Source organism: Cryptotermes secundus, unplaced genomic scaffold (genome assembly GCF_002891405.2).
Source record: "Cryptotermes secundus unplaced genomic scaffold, Csec_1.0 scaffold550, whole genome shotgun sequence".
Lineage (NCBI taxonomy): Eukaryota > Metazoa > Arthropoda > Insecta > Blattodea > Kalotermitidae > Cryptotermes > Cryptotermes secundus.
This window is the reverse complement of record NW_019724591.1, coordinates 264,238-281,224: the sequence shown is the minus strand read 5'-3', so window position 1 is coordinate 281,224 and position 16,987 is coordinate 264,238. Positions and strand designations below refer to the sequence as shown.

Sequence of the window (16,987 nt, the reverse complement as noted above, 5' to 3'; positions counted from 1 at the left end):
ATAATTTAGAAGTCTTGAAAACAGTTTCTGTGGTCTTGAATTCTCCTTAAGATGGCACCAGGCAGATAATTCCCAGAAGCAGTCACGAAGTGTTATTTCCTGGAGAGATAAATGAACTGAGCAGTAAGTGTTCTCATGACATATTATTCAACACTATGAGGCTAATTGATTCTTGGAATATATAATTTAGACTGACTAGAACTCTTTTCTAAAAAATAAAATACTCGTCTACACTGTAAAAATAATAAATGAACTGAGCGGTAAGTGTTCTCATGACTTGTATTATTCAATACTATGAGGCTAATTGATTCTTGGAATCTTGGAATATATAATTTAGACTAACTAGAACTCTTTTCTAAAAAAGTAAGACACTCGTCTACACTGTAACAGACATCCAGTGCTAGGTAACGGAACTGTAAACATGTGGCTATAATAATATGCGAAAAGAATGAAAGGTGTTTCTATGGGGTCCAGCTGCATCTATATAACGAGTCTGTAGCTAAGAGATTAGAGAGAGAGAGATTCATCAGACAAACATCGTTCAAGGCAGTGAGAGATTCTTCAGAGATTCATCAGACAGAAGTTGTAATTCATCCATAACAGAATTCAGGAGGAATTCAATGTGTGAGCTGTTACAAATAACTGTAATTATAAAGAAGTGTCAATAAATCCAATCATCAAATCCAGAACCCATTATTATTAGTCATGCTAACCCTGTACACATGACAATATGAATGTCATGTCATTGAGGCCAACCCACATTCATATTTTTTTATTCCCTATGACAAAACACCAATATATGTGCAAAATGAGCTACTGAAGAGGGACAGCAATATTAGCACTACTTAAGTATTAGACCCCAGATTTTTCAAGGTCATGGTGCACAGGATATTCAGACTTTCTGGCTGTGTCAGTCATCAGTCTGTCCTAAAGCAGCAGTGCACAAACTTGATTGCATCTGATCAAATTTGGCTTTATATACGCACATACGTACATACATACATACATACATAGCTTCACAGATCCGTTGCCTGTATTGGGCCGGATATTGAGCTCGTCAGATTAATTAAAAGTAGTTGCAATATGCAATCAAGTCCAAATAGACACAACCTAGATACAATAGGAATATAATACAATTAGGTATTTGCCATATATTCATCAATAGAATAGAAAGCTTTCAAGATAAGAAAGTCTTTCAATTTTTGTTTAAATAAATTAACATTATCCTTTAAAATATATAATTTATGTGGCAAATTATTAAAAAATTTTATGTATGTATAATACACTTCCTTTTATATAATCGATAGTCTAGTTGATGTGACGTGTAGTCTATTTTGTACTCTTAGTGTTAATTTTATGTACACTATTATTTGTAGGATAATTATTTTCGTTTTCAATTACAAACATGACCATGGCAAATATAAACAACCAGGGAACTGTAAGTATCCCTAATTCTCTGAAAACCTCTCCACAAGAACTTCTTGGCCTCATCATTAACACTGCTCTAATTGCTCTTTTCTGAGCCACAAAAACTCTTTTCATTGATGACGAAGAAGAGCCCCAGAAAATAACACCATATTTAAGTTGAGCTTGACAGTAAGCACAATAAGCCATTTTCAACACTTGCCTACTTACTATAGGCCATAGTTTTCTAAGCACAAAGGTTGCAACACTCAACTTATTTATCACTTCATCAGAGTATTTTTCCCAGCCTAAATGACTGTCCAGGCACACACCTAAAAACTTAACATTTACAGAAAATTTAAGTGTTTGGTCATTATATTTTATGTGTAATGGATAGTCCGTGGCCTTAGGGGTCATAAATTTCATTACATGGTTTTTTTTTTAATTTACTATTAATTGGTTAGCTTGGAACCATCTATATAAATGTCTCATAACTAAATTAATTTCGTTATTAAGGCTACTAATATCCTGTGAAGAGACAATAAAAGTGGAGTCGTCAGCATATAAAACCGTATGTGCCAACCCATTTAGAATTCTAGGCAAATCATTAATATATACATTGAACAACAAAGGTCCCAGTACAGATCCCTGCGGAACTCCATCTTTGGTTGTTTTCCATTTAGAAACATATGTAGTTGAGTCTTGAGTCTGCAGTATGATTCTTTGCTTCCTGTTATATAGGTATGTTTCAAGCACTTTTAGTAGGGATCCTTTTATTCCATAGTGTTTCAATTTTTGGACAAGCAGTTCATGATTGACACAGCACTTCATCAAGACATTTTGATTTAACGTGGTTCATTCTAAGGATCACTTTATTTAAGGACATAAAGAAACTTCTAGTATCTTAGAAAATTGCATAAATAATAGAGAAAATGCTAGCAAGTAAATAAGTTTGTTCTTACTGCAAGATATTTATTAAGTATATTAAAGACACTTCTTGGGTTGCTGCACAATTGGCAGCTTCTCAATAAGGGTTTGGATCCATGAGTGAGGGAGCAAGTACTCAAAACACTTGAGGGAGGTGCTACGAGACAAATGTAAGCATACTCTGGAACACTGACCACTGTTTACTTCAACTGTTCAAATCCTTAATTACTGTTATTCTTTAAATATGGTCTTGCCAACTTTACTACTACAGTCAACTCTTGATTATCCGGGGGCGGCTTAACCGGGGCTACAGAGGCTTTTTTGAGGCTTATATGTTGTTTAATATTCATTCACTTTTGTTTCACATGGAGAGTTGTAACACTATTTTCGCACTAGTGTGAACCGAGCTCTGCATTCTTTGGTCCCGTTATGCTAACACAATGTTCTAGGGTAGGGGTGAAAGAATGCAAGGATTTGTGGAAAGTTTCAAGGACAGATACTTAGTTTCTTTGTATCGATCTTCAAGTGCGTTAGCAAAATGTCACAGCATAAAAGGAAGCGTGTTGTGTTAAGTATTCAACAGAAAAAGGAAAATGCCGCGAAAAAGTAAACGACAATATTAAATTTTTTTTAAGTGTTAAGTGTGAATATTCGTAAAATGTGTTGGATGTTGTTGAAGACTGTGATTGAAATAACTAATTCATACTTCAGTGTAATGTAAAAAAAGTAATAAATAGGCCATGAGATGACATAAAAATGAGGTTGAATAAATTTAAATACAGGTAGGCCTATAGTATTATGAAGGTACAGTATTACAGTACTACTCTTAATAAAATTTGTCTTAACCGGGTTTTCGATTAATCATGATTTCCATCCCCACCATTATCCCAGATAACCGAGAGTTGACTGTATTTCTTTCAACAGAGCATTTGAAGCTGCAACAGCCGATGACCTTTTTGATGCACTAGCCACACAGGCAGATGCTGACAACATTTTCCAAAATGACACTGATTTGAATGTTAAAACCATCCTGAAGTCCTGGACTGAACAAGCAGGGTATCCTTACATCACTGTACAAAGAACAGAAAATGGCATTCACATCAGTCAGGTAAGTCACATATTCAATAGTACTAGCACTTACTGAAGTCACTCATATTTTTCTTACATGTGGCAATAAATAAGTAAATCCAGACACCGTTTCTAGTCACTAACATGTGACAATATGCATACTGGTGAGATGGCAAGGAAGAAAGTCTGTACCTCAGTAACAGCCCTAATATACTTAAGAAGGAAAACTGCATTAAATACTTTGTTCAGTTTATAAATTTATTAGCACAAGTAGCCATGATACTGACCCATATTTGTAAGGTACTCATGTTAAGTCTTGAGAGATACTGGCTCTCATGACTCAAGTTCTTCAAGGACTTCCTGACTCTTGACTCAGGCTTTCCTTGGTCCTCCAATGCCATTGCCAAGTACCCTTTCTCCCCTCCTATCTCATAATGCTGTAATTGGCTTTCTACTCCCTTCCCCTCCTTACTGGAATGAGAACATTGGAAGCAGGTCCAAAATATTAATCATTCGGGGTTTGAGATTTGCACTGACTGTCACTCAGGTAGGAGAAGGTAGTCATATGTTTTTGTGGACAGAGAGAAGTTTGTTTCAGATTCTAGTGGTCTGTTGTTCTCCCTGAGGGCCAGGGCCACTTTCAGCAGCAGCAAAGGACTGAACTTGTTACACTGCATCATGGCCAGTATTTAAATTCTGTTTAGATTCTGAACTGTTTAAATAGTTATCATGCATAGGCTGTCCAGTTTTACTAATTATTGACAATACAAGTATTAGTAAAACTGGACAGCCTATGCATGATAACTATTTAAATTATATGTCCTCAATGTTCACGAGTCCGCTGTCAAATATTCGACCTAAGCATGCCTCTACCCATGAGATAGAAGGAATCATCAAATCCTTAAATCAAATCCTCCCATGGTTATGATGAGATACCTGTCACAATATTGAAAGCTAGTGCCCTATTTATTAGTTCTCCGCTAACATATATTGTAAATAAATCTCTTTCTTCAGGAATTTACCCAACTAGACTGAAATTTTCAATAGTAAAACCAGTATTTAAAAGTGGGGATAAACTTAACATCTCTAACTATAGACCAATATCTTTGTTACCGGCTTTCTCTAAGGTATTTGAAAAGGTTATATATTCAAGGCTTAACCAGCATCTAATACAAAATAAGATACTTGCTAGTGATCAATATGGATTTAGAAAAAACTCTACAACAAATAGGGCCTCTTTTAAATTATTAAATGAAATTTTAGTAGCCATGAACAATAAATTAACTATTGGGGGCATTTTCTGTGACCTGAAGAAAGCATTTGACTGTGTTAACCACGAAATATTTTTAAATAAACTGGGATACTATGGGATAAATGGAGTATTTAAAAAATTAATCAAGTCTTATTTGAACAATAGATACCAAAAGGTAGTATTAAATAATAGGACAACCTATAATACCACCTTTTCTGATTGGGAGATCATCAAATATGGTGTCCCACAAGGCTCTATATTAGGTCCTTTATTTTTCTTATTGTATATTAATGACTTACCCAAAGTAATAACAAATAATGCGAAGATTATTTTATTCGCTGACGATACTAGTATCATAATATCCGATTCGAGCCCTCATAATTTGGAAATTAATATGAATAAACAATTCTTAGCCATAAACAAATGGTTTGAAGCTAACCTGCTATCCTTAAATTTTAATAAAACCCACCATCTCCTGTTCAGGACTAAAAATAGTTTGGTAACAGACATAAGCATATATCATCAAAATAAGAATATCACTAATGTGCCAAATATTAAGTTTCTAGGTATTTATATTGATGAAACATTATCATGGAAGTCTCATATTGATAAATTAGTAATTAAAATGAGTGCAGCTTGCTATGCAATTAGAACTGTAAGAGGTCTCATGTCACAGGAAACCCTAAGGATGATCTACTTTGCCTATGTGCATACTATCATGGAATATGGGATAATTTTCTGGGGTAGCTCAGCAACTAGTATAAATGTTTTCAGAATGCAAAAGCGGATCATTAGAACTATTATGAATGTAAGAACTAGAGACTCATGTAGGGAACTATTCAAAAACCTAAAAATATTACCAATGTACTCACAGTATATATACTCTATAATTCTGTTTGTTGTAAATAATAGAGACCTATACAGTTCAAACTATGAGACCCACAATCTCAATACTAGACATACCACAAATTTGCACCTTCCCACATCACGCCTAACAATCTTTCAGAAAGGACCATATTATTTTGGTATTAAGGCTTATAACCACCTGCCATCCAGAATCAAGAGTATGAGTAATGATGTGAAACTATTTAAACTGAGGCTAAAAAGATTTTTTCTTTCAAATTCTTTTTATTCCTTAGAGGAATATTTTAACCATGTATGTAATTAAAATTGGTAATTGTACCCCTGATATGTTATAATTTTATATCATTACCTAAGTACTTTGTATCAATTATTGTTTATAATTTTGATCATTTTTTGCATTGTACATTAATATAAATCTTTTAACTGTCTTAATGACAAAAGTATGTATGTAGTTTTTGTATTTGTGTATTTTAATCTATTAGCTTGGTACAAAATCCATATCCACTGGTCAGCTCTACCATAAGGATCAACGGAATGTATAAATGTAAATAAATAAATAAATAAACCACCCACAGCAATTTCCACCCTTCCTTTTGTTACAGATATGATCAGACTCACTTTTTAACATTGCTTGTACTGAAAGAAAGCAGTCTTCTGGGATTTGGCACCGTGTATATGTGGTGTTAACCGACATTTCGGAGGAACGTATCACCTCCATCCCTGAAGATGGAGGCGATACGTTCCTCCGAAACGTTGGTTAACACCACATATACAAGTACACGGTGCCAAATCCCAGAAGACTGCTTTCTTCATAGTCACCGCCGTGAAAGCCTCAAATCTTACATTGCTTGTACTGTTTCAGTTTTGTTGTACTGCCTTCATATATCCATAATCAACCATTTTGTGATAAGTGAAATAGATTATTGCTGTTCAGATCCACGTAACTAATTATGGGTACTGTATATAAAACTTGGGAGTAGAGAGCTCAGTTGGTATAGTGACAGGTTGAACATCCAGAATTCTTTACTGACCAGCAGGATATAACCTAAATATAGCGCAACTTTGCTCTGGCATACATGAAGGTACTTTTTACACTTTAAGGCAACTGCCATTTAACGTCATCACTACATTTCACATACAAATTAACAGTACTTCCAGCTTTCTCACATTTCATCATGAAAACAGATACTAATTGAATCTTCTTTCACAGAAAAAATTCCTAATCAGTGGAGAGACTGAAGAAGAGCCAGCAACAACTTGGTGGGTGCCCATCACATACACTACAAATAACAGTATCGACTTTGAAAACACTGCACCAAAAGTGTGGCTAAGAAATATAAGCGAAGATGATATAGAACTTACACTTGCTGACAATGAATGGGTTATTCTTAACATTCAAGAAACAGGTATGAAACTAAAAACAAATAGCATGACTCTGTGTGTGCTTTCATGTACCCCCAAATCACCTCCATTATATAAACGTGAATGTGAATGCCATGATAATAGACACCACTACACCTACTTCATTTCCATTTCCTTACCGTCACCAACACCATAACATAGATATACAGGGTGTCCCAGGAGGAATGGACCAAACTTGGTGAGGGTGTTCCTTATGTTAAAGTATACCGATATAACCCAAAACACCTATGTCCAAAGTTGAACGGTTACGGAGATAATGGCCCAAGAAAAGTGTGGTCTCCTGGCAGGTCCACGCACTGTACCTCTCAGCTGAGAGGCCTTATCTATGTTTGTCCTTGAGTGCCGTGATTCACCCTAGCCGTACGTATGTAGTTGACTTATACCAGAACGCGCAGTCAGCAGTTACGTCAGCGCTTGCCATTCATGTGTCATGTATAGTGCTTGGAAACCCTAAGGACAATTATGACATGGCGAGCGAGTATTTTGTACTTCAATTTTATGGCTTCATATCACTCACAAGTTAGTTTGATGTTACGTACATTATTAACATTACAGAATCCACATATTCCTGCCAGTTTTAATATGTATTTTGTAATCAACAAGTGTGTAACGCCGGTCAAAGTTTGACACTTCTCTGGCCATTATCTCCGTAACTGTTCAACTTTGGACATAGGTGTTTTGTGTTATATCGGCATACTTTAACATAAGGAACACCCTCCCGAAGTTTGGTCCATTCCTCCTGGGACACTCTGTACGTATATATTTCCTCCAAATACGCTTTTGATGCAAACTTTCTTATTCTTGGTATTCTGAACACAAAAAAAAATGAACATGTGCCTAATTACAGCCATGATACAACACAACTGAAAGTATGATAGAATATTGATGGGCACAATAGTGAAGGGAAAATTACAGAGTAACATTTTTGGTAATAAAAAGAGAATAAATATTCACCTACATATCTCCAAAGTTGTTTAATTGCTGTGGTGAATGAATTTTGGTGGGAGATTTTAACAGACATCATCCTAACCACTGATTAAATTTTATCTAAATCTGAGATTTAATAAACTATCTGTCCTTTTACAAAAGAAGGGGTGGGAAATTCAAATATGCCATTAGCTGAAAACTGTATCTGAGTCTGCTTTCCTACTGTCATTACATCATGAATTAGCTCTCTGACACCTTCTAATCCAGAATTCTAAAAAATGTGGTAAATTAGGGACAAAAATTTGCAATATGAGTCCACTATTCATACTTCCACTCCCTTGACTGTCTTTCTGGTTTCATTGCAGCATTTTATCGTGTGATTTACGATGATGTGAACTACGAGCTTCTGAAAGATTACCTCAATTCCGATAACTATATAAACATCCACCCTCTGAATAGAGCACAGCTGCTGGATGATTCTCTGTATCTTGCCCGAGCTGGTCTCCTAAGCTACTCCACAGCCCTTGACCTAACCACATATCTAGCTGCTGAAACCGATTTCGTCCCATGGGTATCATTCTACAGGGCTCTCACATTCCTCAACACAAGATTTGCTGGAACTGAAGATTATGATTTATTCAAGGTATCGCAATCAGCTTAGTGTCACTGTAGTATAATAGATGCAGTTGCACTCCACAGACTGCAGCATGCAGGGTATAAGACAAGTCAGAATACAAGATATGACATTCAGAAAATACTTAGAAATACAATACAAATACAGAAAAATTCCTAGGAATAAGATATACAACAGGTTAAATTGCATATACAATTGCATTATTAAAGATTACATATATATTTTAAAGCATATTGAAAGAGTAGTAAAATTTCACTGTACTTAAAATAGTTTGTTATCAGATTAATATACTAAGTGAACAAATTACTAACCAACTCCATGGAGCCACGCCCTTCTTGAAACGCCACCGGTCATTTAGACACTCAAGAACTTGTCAAAATTTTATGGAATCTGAAGGTTCATTAACATGTTCACAAGAGTCCTCCACTGGTCCCTAACCCTGGGACGGATCAATTAAATGAAAATTAAGGTGATAAAAAACCTCTCCCCCTCACATCAGTTAGAAATAGATAAACTTCCTTAAAACTTCATCATAATTAATAACACAAAATTTGTAGACCAAAACAAAAATGCCCACTGCTGTTGTAATTCCTAAGACAGTATTTGCACTGTTATATAACATGATTAGCCATGATATGAACAAAACATATGTAAAAGTCAATTTGCATGTAACAAAAAGCAAAAAAAGAAAAAAGGGTTTGTAAATTATGAAACAATTAAAATCAAGTTGGCCTCTAATCACAACCTGGTTCACTGTGCTATTGTACTAGCCCAATTCCCGTGAATGTAATTGACAGCTTCATTCTAGTGGTACACACAAATATGAAACTTCAAGGCTTTGCTCTCAAAACAGCCACAAGCCAATGCTCACATATATTTTGAGAGAATTCAACATAGCTACATATATGGAAATGACACTGCATGTCTTTTCTTCAATCAGAATACTGAAATAAGAATCAATATATGTTTTCATTTCAGAATTATGTTCTGCAGTTGATACAAAATCTGTATAGATCTGTTGGATTTAATGCATTAGAATATGATGAACATCCCACAAAGTTGATACGAGTCACCACTTTGACTTGGGCTTGTAATTTTAATTATGACCTGTGTCTCAACAGTGCCTCAGCACTATTCAGAACCTGGACAGATAGTACAAGCAGAATTAATAGGTAAGTTAAATACGTCAGTATTATTGTATCTTTAAAAGTGTAGAAGGTTAATGAAGCTAAAATGCAGACTGCCAATATTAGTTTTCATGAAATTTCAATGAAAATCAGAAGCAGTATACATTATTAAATATTAATTAAATACTAGCAGAACTATTCCAAGCAGGAAGAAAGCATTATTTTATGCTGCTGGTTTTCAGGGGCTTGTGAAACGACGGGACAAGTGCCTCAATGTACAGGGAGATTATGTTCAGAAATAAAAGAATTTTTTAAATCAGTACTCTTATTTGCTTAAGTTCCATTTTCATTTGTAACTTACTTATTGACTTACCCTCATATATACCAAATTACAGAAACAGTTTAGAAATTCCTCTGTCTCATAAATTTCTGTCCCAATGCTTGATATTGAATAATACAATCTGATTTTAAAGGTTTACAACAACAATACTCATATGTAAAAATAAACACAACTATATTTCTGACATTGTTCATTCAGCATCTTCGGTCTGTTTAGCTGTAAGGGAGGAGCCTTTCCTCCCCCAAGCTTGATGACAGAAAGGATCCAGGTTCCAAAATATTGCTTTCAAAAGACCCAAGTAATAATCTTGTTTACTAAGTCACAAGCCGGAAGGTAGCGGGATCAAATCCCGATAAGGTCACTGGATTTTTTCAATTGACCTAATCCTTCTAGCCACACTATGGCCCTCGGATCGACTCAGCCTCTAACAGAAATGAGTACCAGGAATATTCTTTGGGGTAAAGGGTGGCCAGCGCATAGGGCTGACAAACTTTCCGCCATCTATGAGCCGACTGTCTAGAAAATGTGGGAACCTCAACATCTCACAATCCTATGGGCCTCCAAGGCCTGATACAGGGATACTTTTACTTACTGTACTAAGTCACATAACATGAATCCTCATGTTACTTACCTGATTTTTAGCTATTTCTAATGATGAATCACTTCATGAAAACCAGTTTTTAAAAAAGGAAGTACATTGAGGACAACAACTTATTAGCATAGAAAACATACCATTCAAAAAAATTCCTAAAATGTATCCAAGTCAGATACGCAAATGGAAAATGTGTATAGCGCTAGGATACCATGTTGAAAATTTGAACATGTATGTTGTTTTCTATTTTCAGAAATAAATACTGTAAACTGGAACTTGGGACTGCCAAATTTCTAAACTTTGTCCATCATCTAGTATTCCAAATTCTGGACAATGGAGAGAGCCCATTTTAGCATCAGAGCTCTTCATAATTAAAATGAAACCTGCTTCTGAAATACATCTCATACATACATGACCTCAAACTATAGCCAAGATCAACACTACGGTGATGGATGGAAGTTCTAACAAAGTATGCTAACTGTTACAGGATTCCACCAGACCTCAGGAGTGTCGTGTATTGTTCAGCTGTAAGCAATGGTGGAGTAGATGAGTGGGCCTTCCTTTATGACGAGTTCTTGAAATCTAAGGTAGCAAGTGACCAGGTTCTCATTCTGTCTGCCCTTGGATGCACAAGAGATGTAACTCTGCTGAGGCAGTAAGTTGGCATAACAAAATTCCCATTAGTAGAACTTAATGAAAATACATATGTATGCAATATCCCTGGACTCCAGGAATACAGATGCAGCCATCATGGGTGAGCCAACAGAAACTAGTGGCAAGTACATTTGGCCTTGGTTTAAATGTATCAAAATTAGGTTGAGAAAGCAATTTAAGGAAATTCAATCTTGATATATACATGTAAATCTTTCTATTATGAGTAGGTTCTGTTAAGTAGTTAAATGCATTTAAGTTGTATTTCTAGAGTCCTCCATGAAGTTATTCATATAGTATTTGATTCTTTTTCAATACATTCATGATTAAAATATGTTTACATGGATCACAACCTCAGAGGTCAACATATACATTCATATTCATATTTAATGTGTCTTCCAGAGACCTATGTACACAGATATAGAATCCGTCATTGTTTATACTAGATAACAAAATAATAATAATAAGATATTTAATCATACGAAAGGCATTCCGTATATAATGCTTCATATTTTTTTGTGTTAATATGTAACATCTGAGTTGGATGTTGGTGGTGTTCTAGTAAAGGTTGAACCTTCCCGCCAATGTACTGTTAGTTTAGTTGTCATGCGACAGATAGCAACAGCAGAGCAGTCTGCCAAATTGGCATCTGACATAGAAGTGCATACAAAAGAAAGATGTGTTACTGAATTTCTCACTGCCAAACAAATTGCACCCACTGACATCCATCGACACTTGCTAAAGGTGTACGGAGAAGATACAGTGGATGTCAGCACAATGAGGTGGTGGGTAGTGCGTTTCAACAGTGGTGAAAGTGAAGTGCACGATAAGCCACGCCCTGGGCGTTCCTTCTCAGCTGCCACTTCTCACAATGAACAGCACCTCGATCCTGGAGCCTGGTGAGACTGTCAATTCTGAACGCTACAAGACGACGCTGACTACGCTGAAAGCCCGCATTTCCCGAGTCAGGCCAGCAAAGCAGACAACCTTTCGCTTGCAACACGATAACACTAGAGCCCATACCAGTTTGGCGACCACCACACACATTGCAAAGTTTGGCTGGACTGTCCTACCACATCCAATTTATAGCCCTGATTTAGCACCTTCAGACTTCCATTTCTTTGGGCCTATGAGAGATGGACTACGTGGGCAACATTCTCCAGACAATGATGCTATCATTGCAGCTGTAAGAAAGTGGCTTGCCTCTGGTGGCGCAGACTTTTATGAGTGCGGCATACAGGCTCTTGTTCATCGCTGGCAAAATTGCATAACGAATGGTTGTGATTATGTGGAAAAATAACTGTAAGTAGCTGAAATCTTGCTCTATTTAACTGCGTTATGCTTTCTGTATCTGTTGTAGTTCTCATTAAAATAAACAGGAGGCATTATATACGGAACGCTCCCCGTACAATACAAATCTGACTAGATATCATAAAGTATAAATCATACATATGCATCTATGATAGGCCACATATAATGTATCATTCACTATGCAAGGTAAGACTATAATAAAATAATTGATCATACAGCGTAAATCTGACTGTACATAACTGCTGGTATTCCATGGCCATGGTAATATAGAGGCATGAACCATCAACATGTATTAAATATAGACTTTTACTGCACATAAAAATCTAAAAAAAACACACACACACATTTTAGTAAAATAAAATTTGAATTCATTACAATCTCTTCAGAATCATCAATAGTTATTTTCACTACAATCATGTCAGCATGAGTACTGGCACTGCTTTCTCCAAAATTTAGTGTCTATATAACTAAACTCCATCACACAACCACGGCTTTACAAAAACAGATCACTTATTTCACAGTTCTAACACTAGAAGTTACGATAGAACTGGATGATTCCAAAATCTCCAACAGAGAGATTAACAGACTAAGTAGTGCCAATAAAGATAGTTTTCCTTGTGCTTAATTAAGCACCACAACATAGAACACATGGGAGAGTAGAAGGAAAACTGCATGTATTCCTAACCTTAGCATTAAACTGAAGCGATTGGTCAGCTTCACACCCCAGCTGTTTTACCTTCAGGCAAAGGGCCTCAGTTCCCATTTGTTAGGAAGCTGGGTGGCCCCATCTGGACACGTGCAGAGAAGAGAAAATTCTGTTCCTGCTAAAAATAAAATTCTGACTCCCCGGTCATCCAGCCCATTGCCTAGTCACTATACTGGCTGAGTTATCCAGGTACAAATTATCGTGAACAACATTACTGTGGGATTTACGGATCTCACAGTAGTGGCTATGAAGAGTTCTATCTTTGGAAATGTAACATCACGATATCTGTTGAAAATCAACCAACGTTTTACTTGAATTTTGCTTCCATCTTCAGGGTCAAAGAATAAGTCAAGCATGAAACCAGGAAGAAGCAGGTAGCAAGTTACATGCTGGTTCCTTGCTTGGTTTATTCTTTAATGTTGAAGACTGAGACATGTTCCTCCAAAACATCAGCTAATTTTCGACAGATTGCAGAGCATTATATCCCAGAAGACGGAAATCTTAACAGCAACAGTGTTGTTGCTACCATTTAAAATCATTATCACTTTACTTTAAGGGAAACCTTGACACGTGTGTGCAATTTCAACCCAGAAAAACGACATAGTGTACCTGTTAGTTTCTTTTTTCAGGTATCTTACTATTGCCATCACACCAGAATCAAAAATCAGATTGCAAGATGCACAGACTGTTTTCTCTGCAGTGTACAGCAGACCAGAAGGAGTTGATGTGGCATTCGATTTCCTCTCAAATAATTTTGTTGCAGTTCAACAATAGTAAGTCACAGCTTCTACAAATATCCAATCTGCATAAATCTTTCAATTAAATGCATTTTATCACATATTAAGCTTATTTATTATGTGACAGTGACATGGGACTATGGAACCATGGACTAGGATAGACAGAAAAATAATTTGAGAATTCAATAAGAAGTTCTGGAAAGAATTAATCGCTTACTTTCCTTTGATATGATGAGGATAACATAGAAAGTGGTGCCTCCTACAATTCTGTAGTCACAGGAATATGTTTACTGCACCACTGCCTAGCAATGGTATGGGGATACACAGACACACAGACTCCGCATTTATACGAAATTGACCGCATAGAAAATGACATGCTGACACGCCTTTCATTGTCATATGTATTCAATTTCCGTGGAAACGTATTTACGAAGCCGTTGCCTAGCAACGAGAGGGAGAATACTCATACATACACAAACTGACAGGAAGTATTTATGAAGCATGCCAATGAGAAGGGCTCAGATGCCGTAATATAAATACCAAGTTTCATAAAGATTAGTTATATGCATTCAGAAATTGTGGGGGAGGGTACATATATAGATATACAGACACACAGACACATGTGTATGTGTATGTATGTGTGTAAGGGGTGGGCCAGGGCTGCACAATAGCTGAAGCGGTTAGTCGCTGGCTTCCTACCGCGGCGACCTAGGTTCGATCCTGGGTCTGGTCAACTGGGAGCTGTGGTGGACAAAGTGGCACTGGGGCAGGTTTTCTCCGAGTACTTCAGTTTCCCCTGCCAATCTTCATTCCACCAATTGCTCCACAATCACCCTCACCTATCGTCTGGGGCTGGTACAATAGGCCAGAAGTGGCTGCAGTACATGGGACTTAGTCCCACCCCACTAGCAATAAAAAAAAAGTGGTGGGCCATAAAATCCGGCCCTTTCAATGGGACCTTCAATGATCAATTGTGCTTCCCTTTTGGATTAACCTTTTATTAATCCTACACTTCAGATGAAATGTAGGACTTTATTTATGGGGGCATCATGAAAGTTACTTGGTTCCATGAAGAACTGACCCAGGTGACATCTTAAATAAGCTATGGCCTCACAGTCACACAGGGTGTGTGTGGCTGATTTGTCTTCTTGTAGGCACCTTTCACAGGTTGGGATATCTATCAGTCTCAGTTTGAAAAGGTGTCCTTTAGGTGGCAGTGTCTGTAAGTAATCCTACCACCCATCTTAACTGATCTCTGTTTAATTTCAACAGGTCCTTTGTTCTTCTGGCAGAGGGTCCTAATATAAATCCTTTGCCTGTTTGATTACAATTGTGAATTTCCAGTGTTTTTTGTGATTTCTATCTGTCCAGTCCCTAATTGCTTTCTTGGAATGATGATGATAGCATAAACACCTCATTCTTTATAAATTAAGGAAACGAAGTCACAAAACTCTTTTTTACCTAAAATAAGGTATCATTTCCATAGAAATGGGTTAACTTACTCTGAAGAAAGAATGTAAATTTTCAAACAATATTTCATACATCCTATACATATTTATCAATATTACATGTACTCACTTTTCTTGAATGATGGTCAGATCTTGAGAAAATAATATAATTAAACTTGAACTTTGAACTCTATGGTATAGTGGCACGAGTTCCTGGCTAGAGATCCAGAGGTCCCAAGTTAGATTCCCAGCACTACCAGATTCTCTGAGAAGTAGTGGGTCTGGAATGGGGTCCACTCAGCCTCGTGAGGATAACTGAGGAGCAATTTCAAGGAAATAGCAGCTCTGGTCTAGAAAACCAAGATTAACGGCCATGGGGATCTGTTGTGCTGACCTAGTGAGAGCCTCTACCCATAAAAATAGGCACTAACTTCACCGACAAGCGACGTTCGCTCAGTTGTGGACTAAAGACCTCGGAATTTTTTGTTTAAACTTGAACTTCAAGTAAAATAGCAAGCAGGTGGAGGTTACATTAGACCAATAAGAAACAAAATTTGCTATCAGGTATCAGCATATTCTTCCAATACAAATTACCCCAAAATATGTTAATTACTTTCAGAAGTTAAAACATATGGATAGATGGGTGGACATGACATCCCCCATACCATGTATTCCCTTTGTGCAAATAAGGCATACAGAATCTCACATGATATTACCACCATTTTCTATTTCACAGTTTTGCATCTACAAGTGGTCTTAGAAACATCATCTCTGGAATAGCATCTCGAATGACAACACATGCCCAACATCAAAAGGTAAAGGCATGGATTTTATTACTATTTCATTTATAAAAGAATCATGGAAACTTACATATTTCACCATTTTCTACCTCTTTTACTATGATGAAGATAATATTAAAAAAATAACAAAGTACTACAAGAGGCTGATGGGCCATTATTGCAGTGCTCAAAGCATCTCAACAAAGGATACCACTGGGCTAAACAAAACCTGGCTCACATTATTATTTAAGCATTCCCTTCATCAAATGCATGTAATTTTATACAAAAATTGTCTTCTCTCTGAAATAGATAAATATCTCTTAACTATTCTGTCACTCTGCTATTATCAGATTAGTTAATATAGACAATTAGGGGAATTTTCCACCCACTCTGCATTGTAGACATCATGGAAATTCAATGTTGCTACGTCAGGTACAATTACCATTCGATTTCCAAGCAAATTCAGAAATACTATTCAAATATGAAATACTGATACTCCCTGACATGAATATTTTCAGATAAGTTATTTGAATTACAAGATTAGAAATGGTGTAGATCTACTGATGGATGAGCTGAGCAGTTCATTGATAGTGTAAAACTGCACTGGAGGTTGTTAGGAGGTAACACAGGTCTGCAAAAAAATTTTTTTCCAGCTGCATGGAATATTTTTGGTAAACTTTGTTTTCTAGGATGCTGAATCCAAAAATGACCTCAATTTCCCCCTATCACGTACGGTTTCTTGGAAAATAGGGGTTTACAATAAAAAATCAAAACACTGATGAAAAAAAAATCACTAAT

At 36.4% G+C, this 16,987-nt stretch overlaps 1 protein-coding gene across 1 annotated transcript in view; it reads left to right on the top strand.

The window, feature by feature from the left end:
* LOC111862361 overlaps nt 1-16,987 on the top strand; it is an 84,075-nt gene that overhangs the window by 23,935 nt on the left and 43,153 nt on the right. The window contains exons 8-14 of the mRNA XM_023847676.2: nt 3,256-3,439; nt 6,726-6,921; nt 8,230-8,507; nt 9,477-9,670; nt 11,045-11,212; nt 13,855-13,998; nt 16,147-16,225. Of these exons, the coding sequence (XP_023703444.2) occupies nt 3,256-3,439; nt 6,726-6,921; nt 8,230-8,507; nt 9,477-9,670; nt 11,045-11,212; nt 13,855-13,998; nt 16,147-16,225 (1,243 nt within the window). The remainder of the gene's footprint in view (nt 1-3,255; nt 3,440-6,725; nt 6,922-8,229; nt 8,508-9,476; nt 9,671-11,044; nt 11,213-13,854; nt 13,999-16,146; nt 16,226-16,987) is intronic.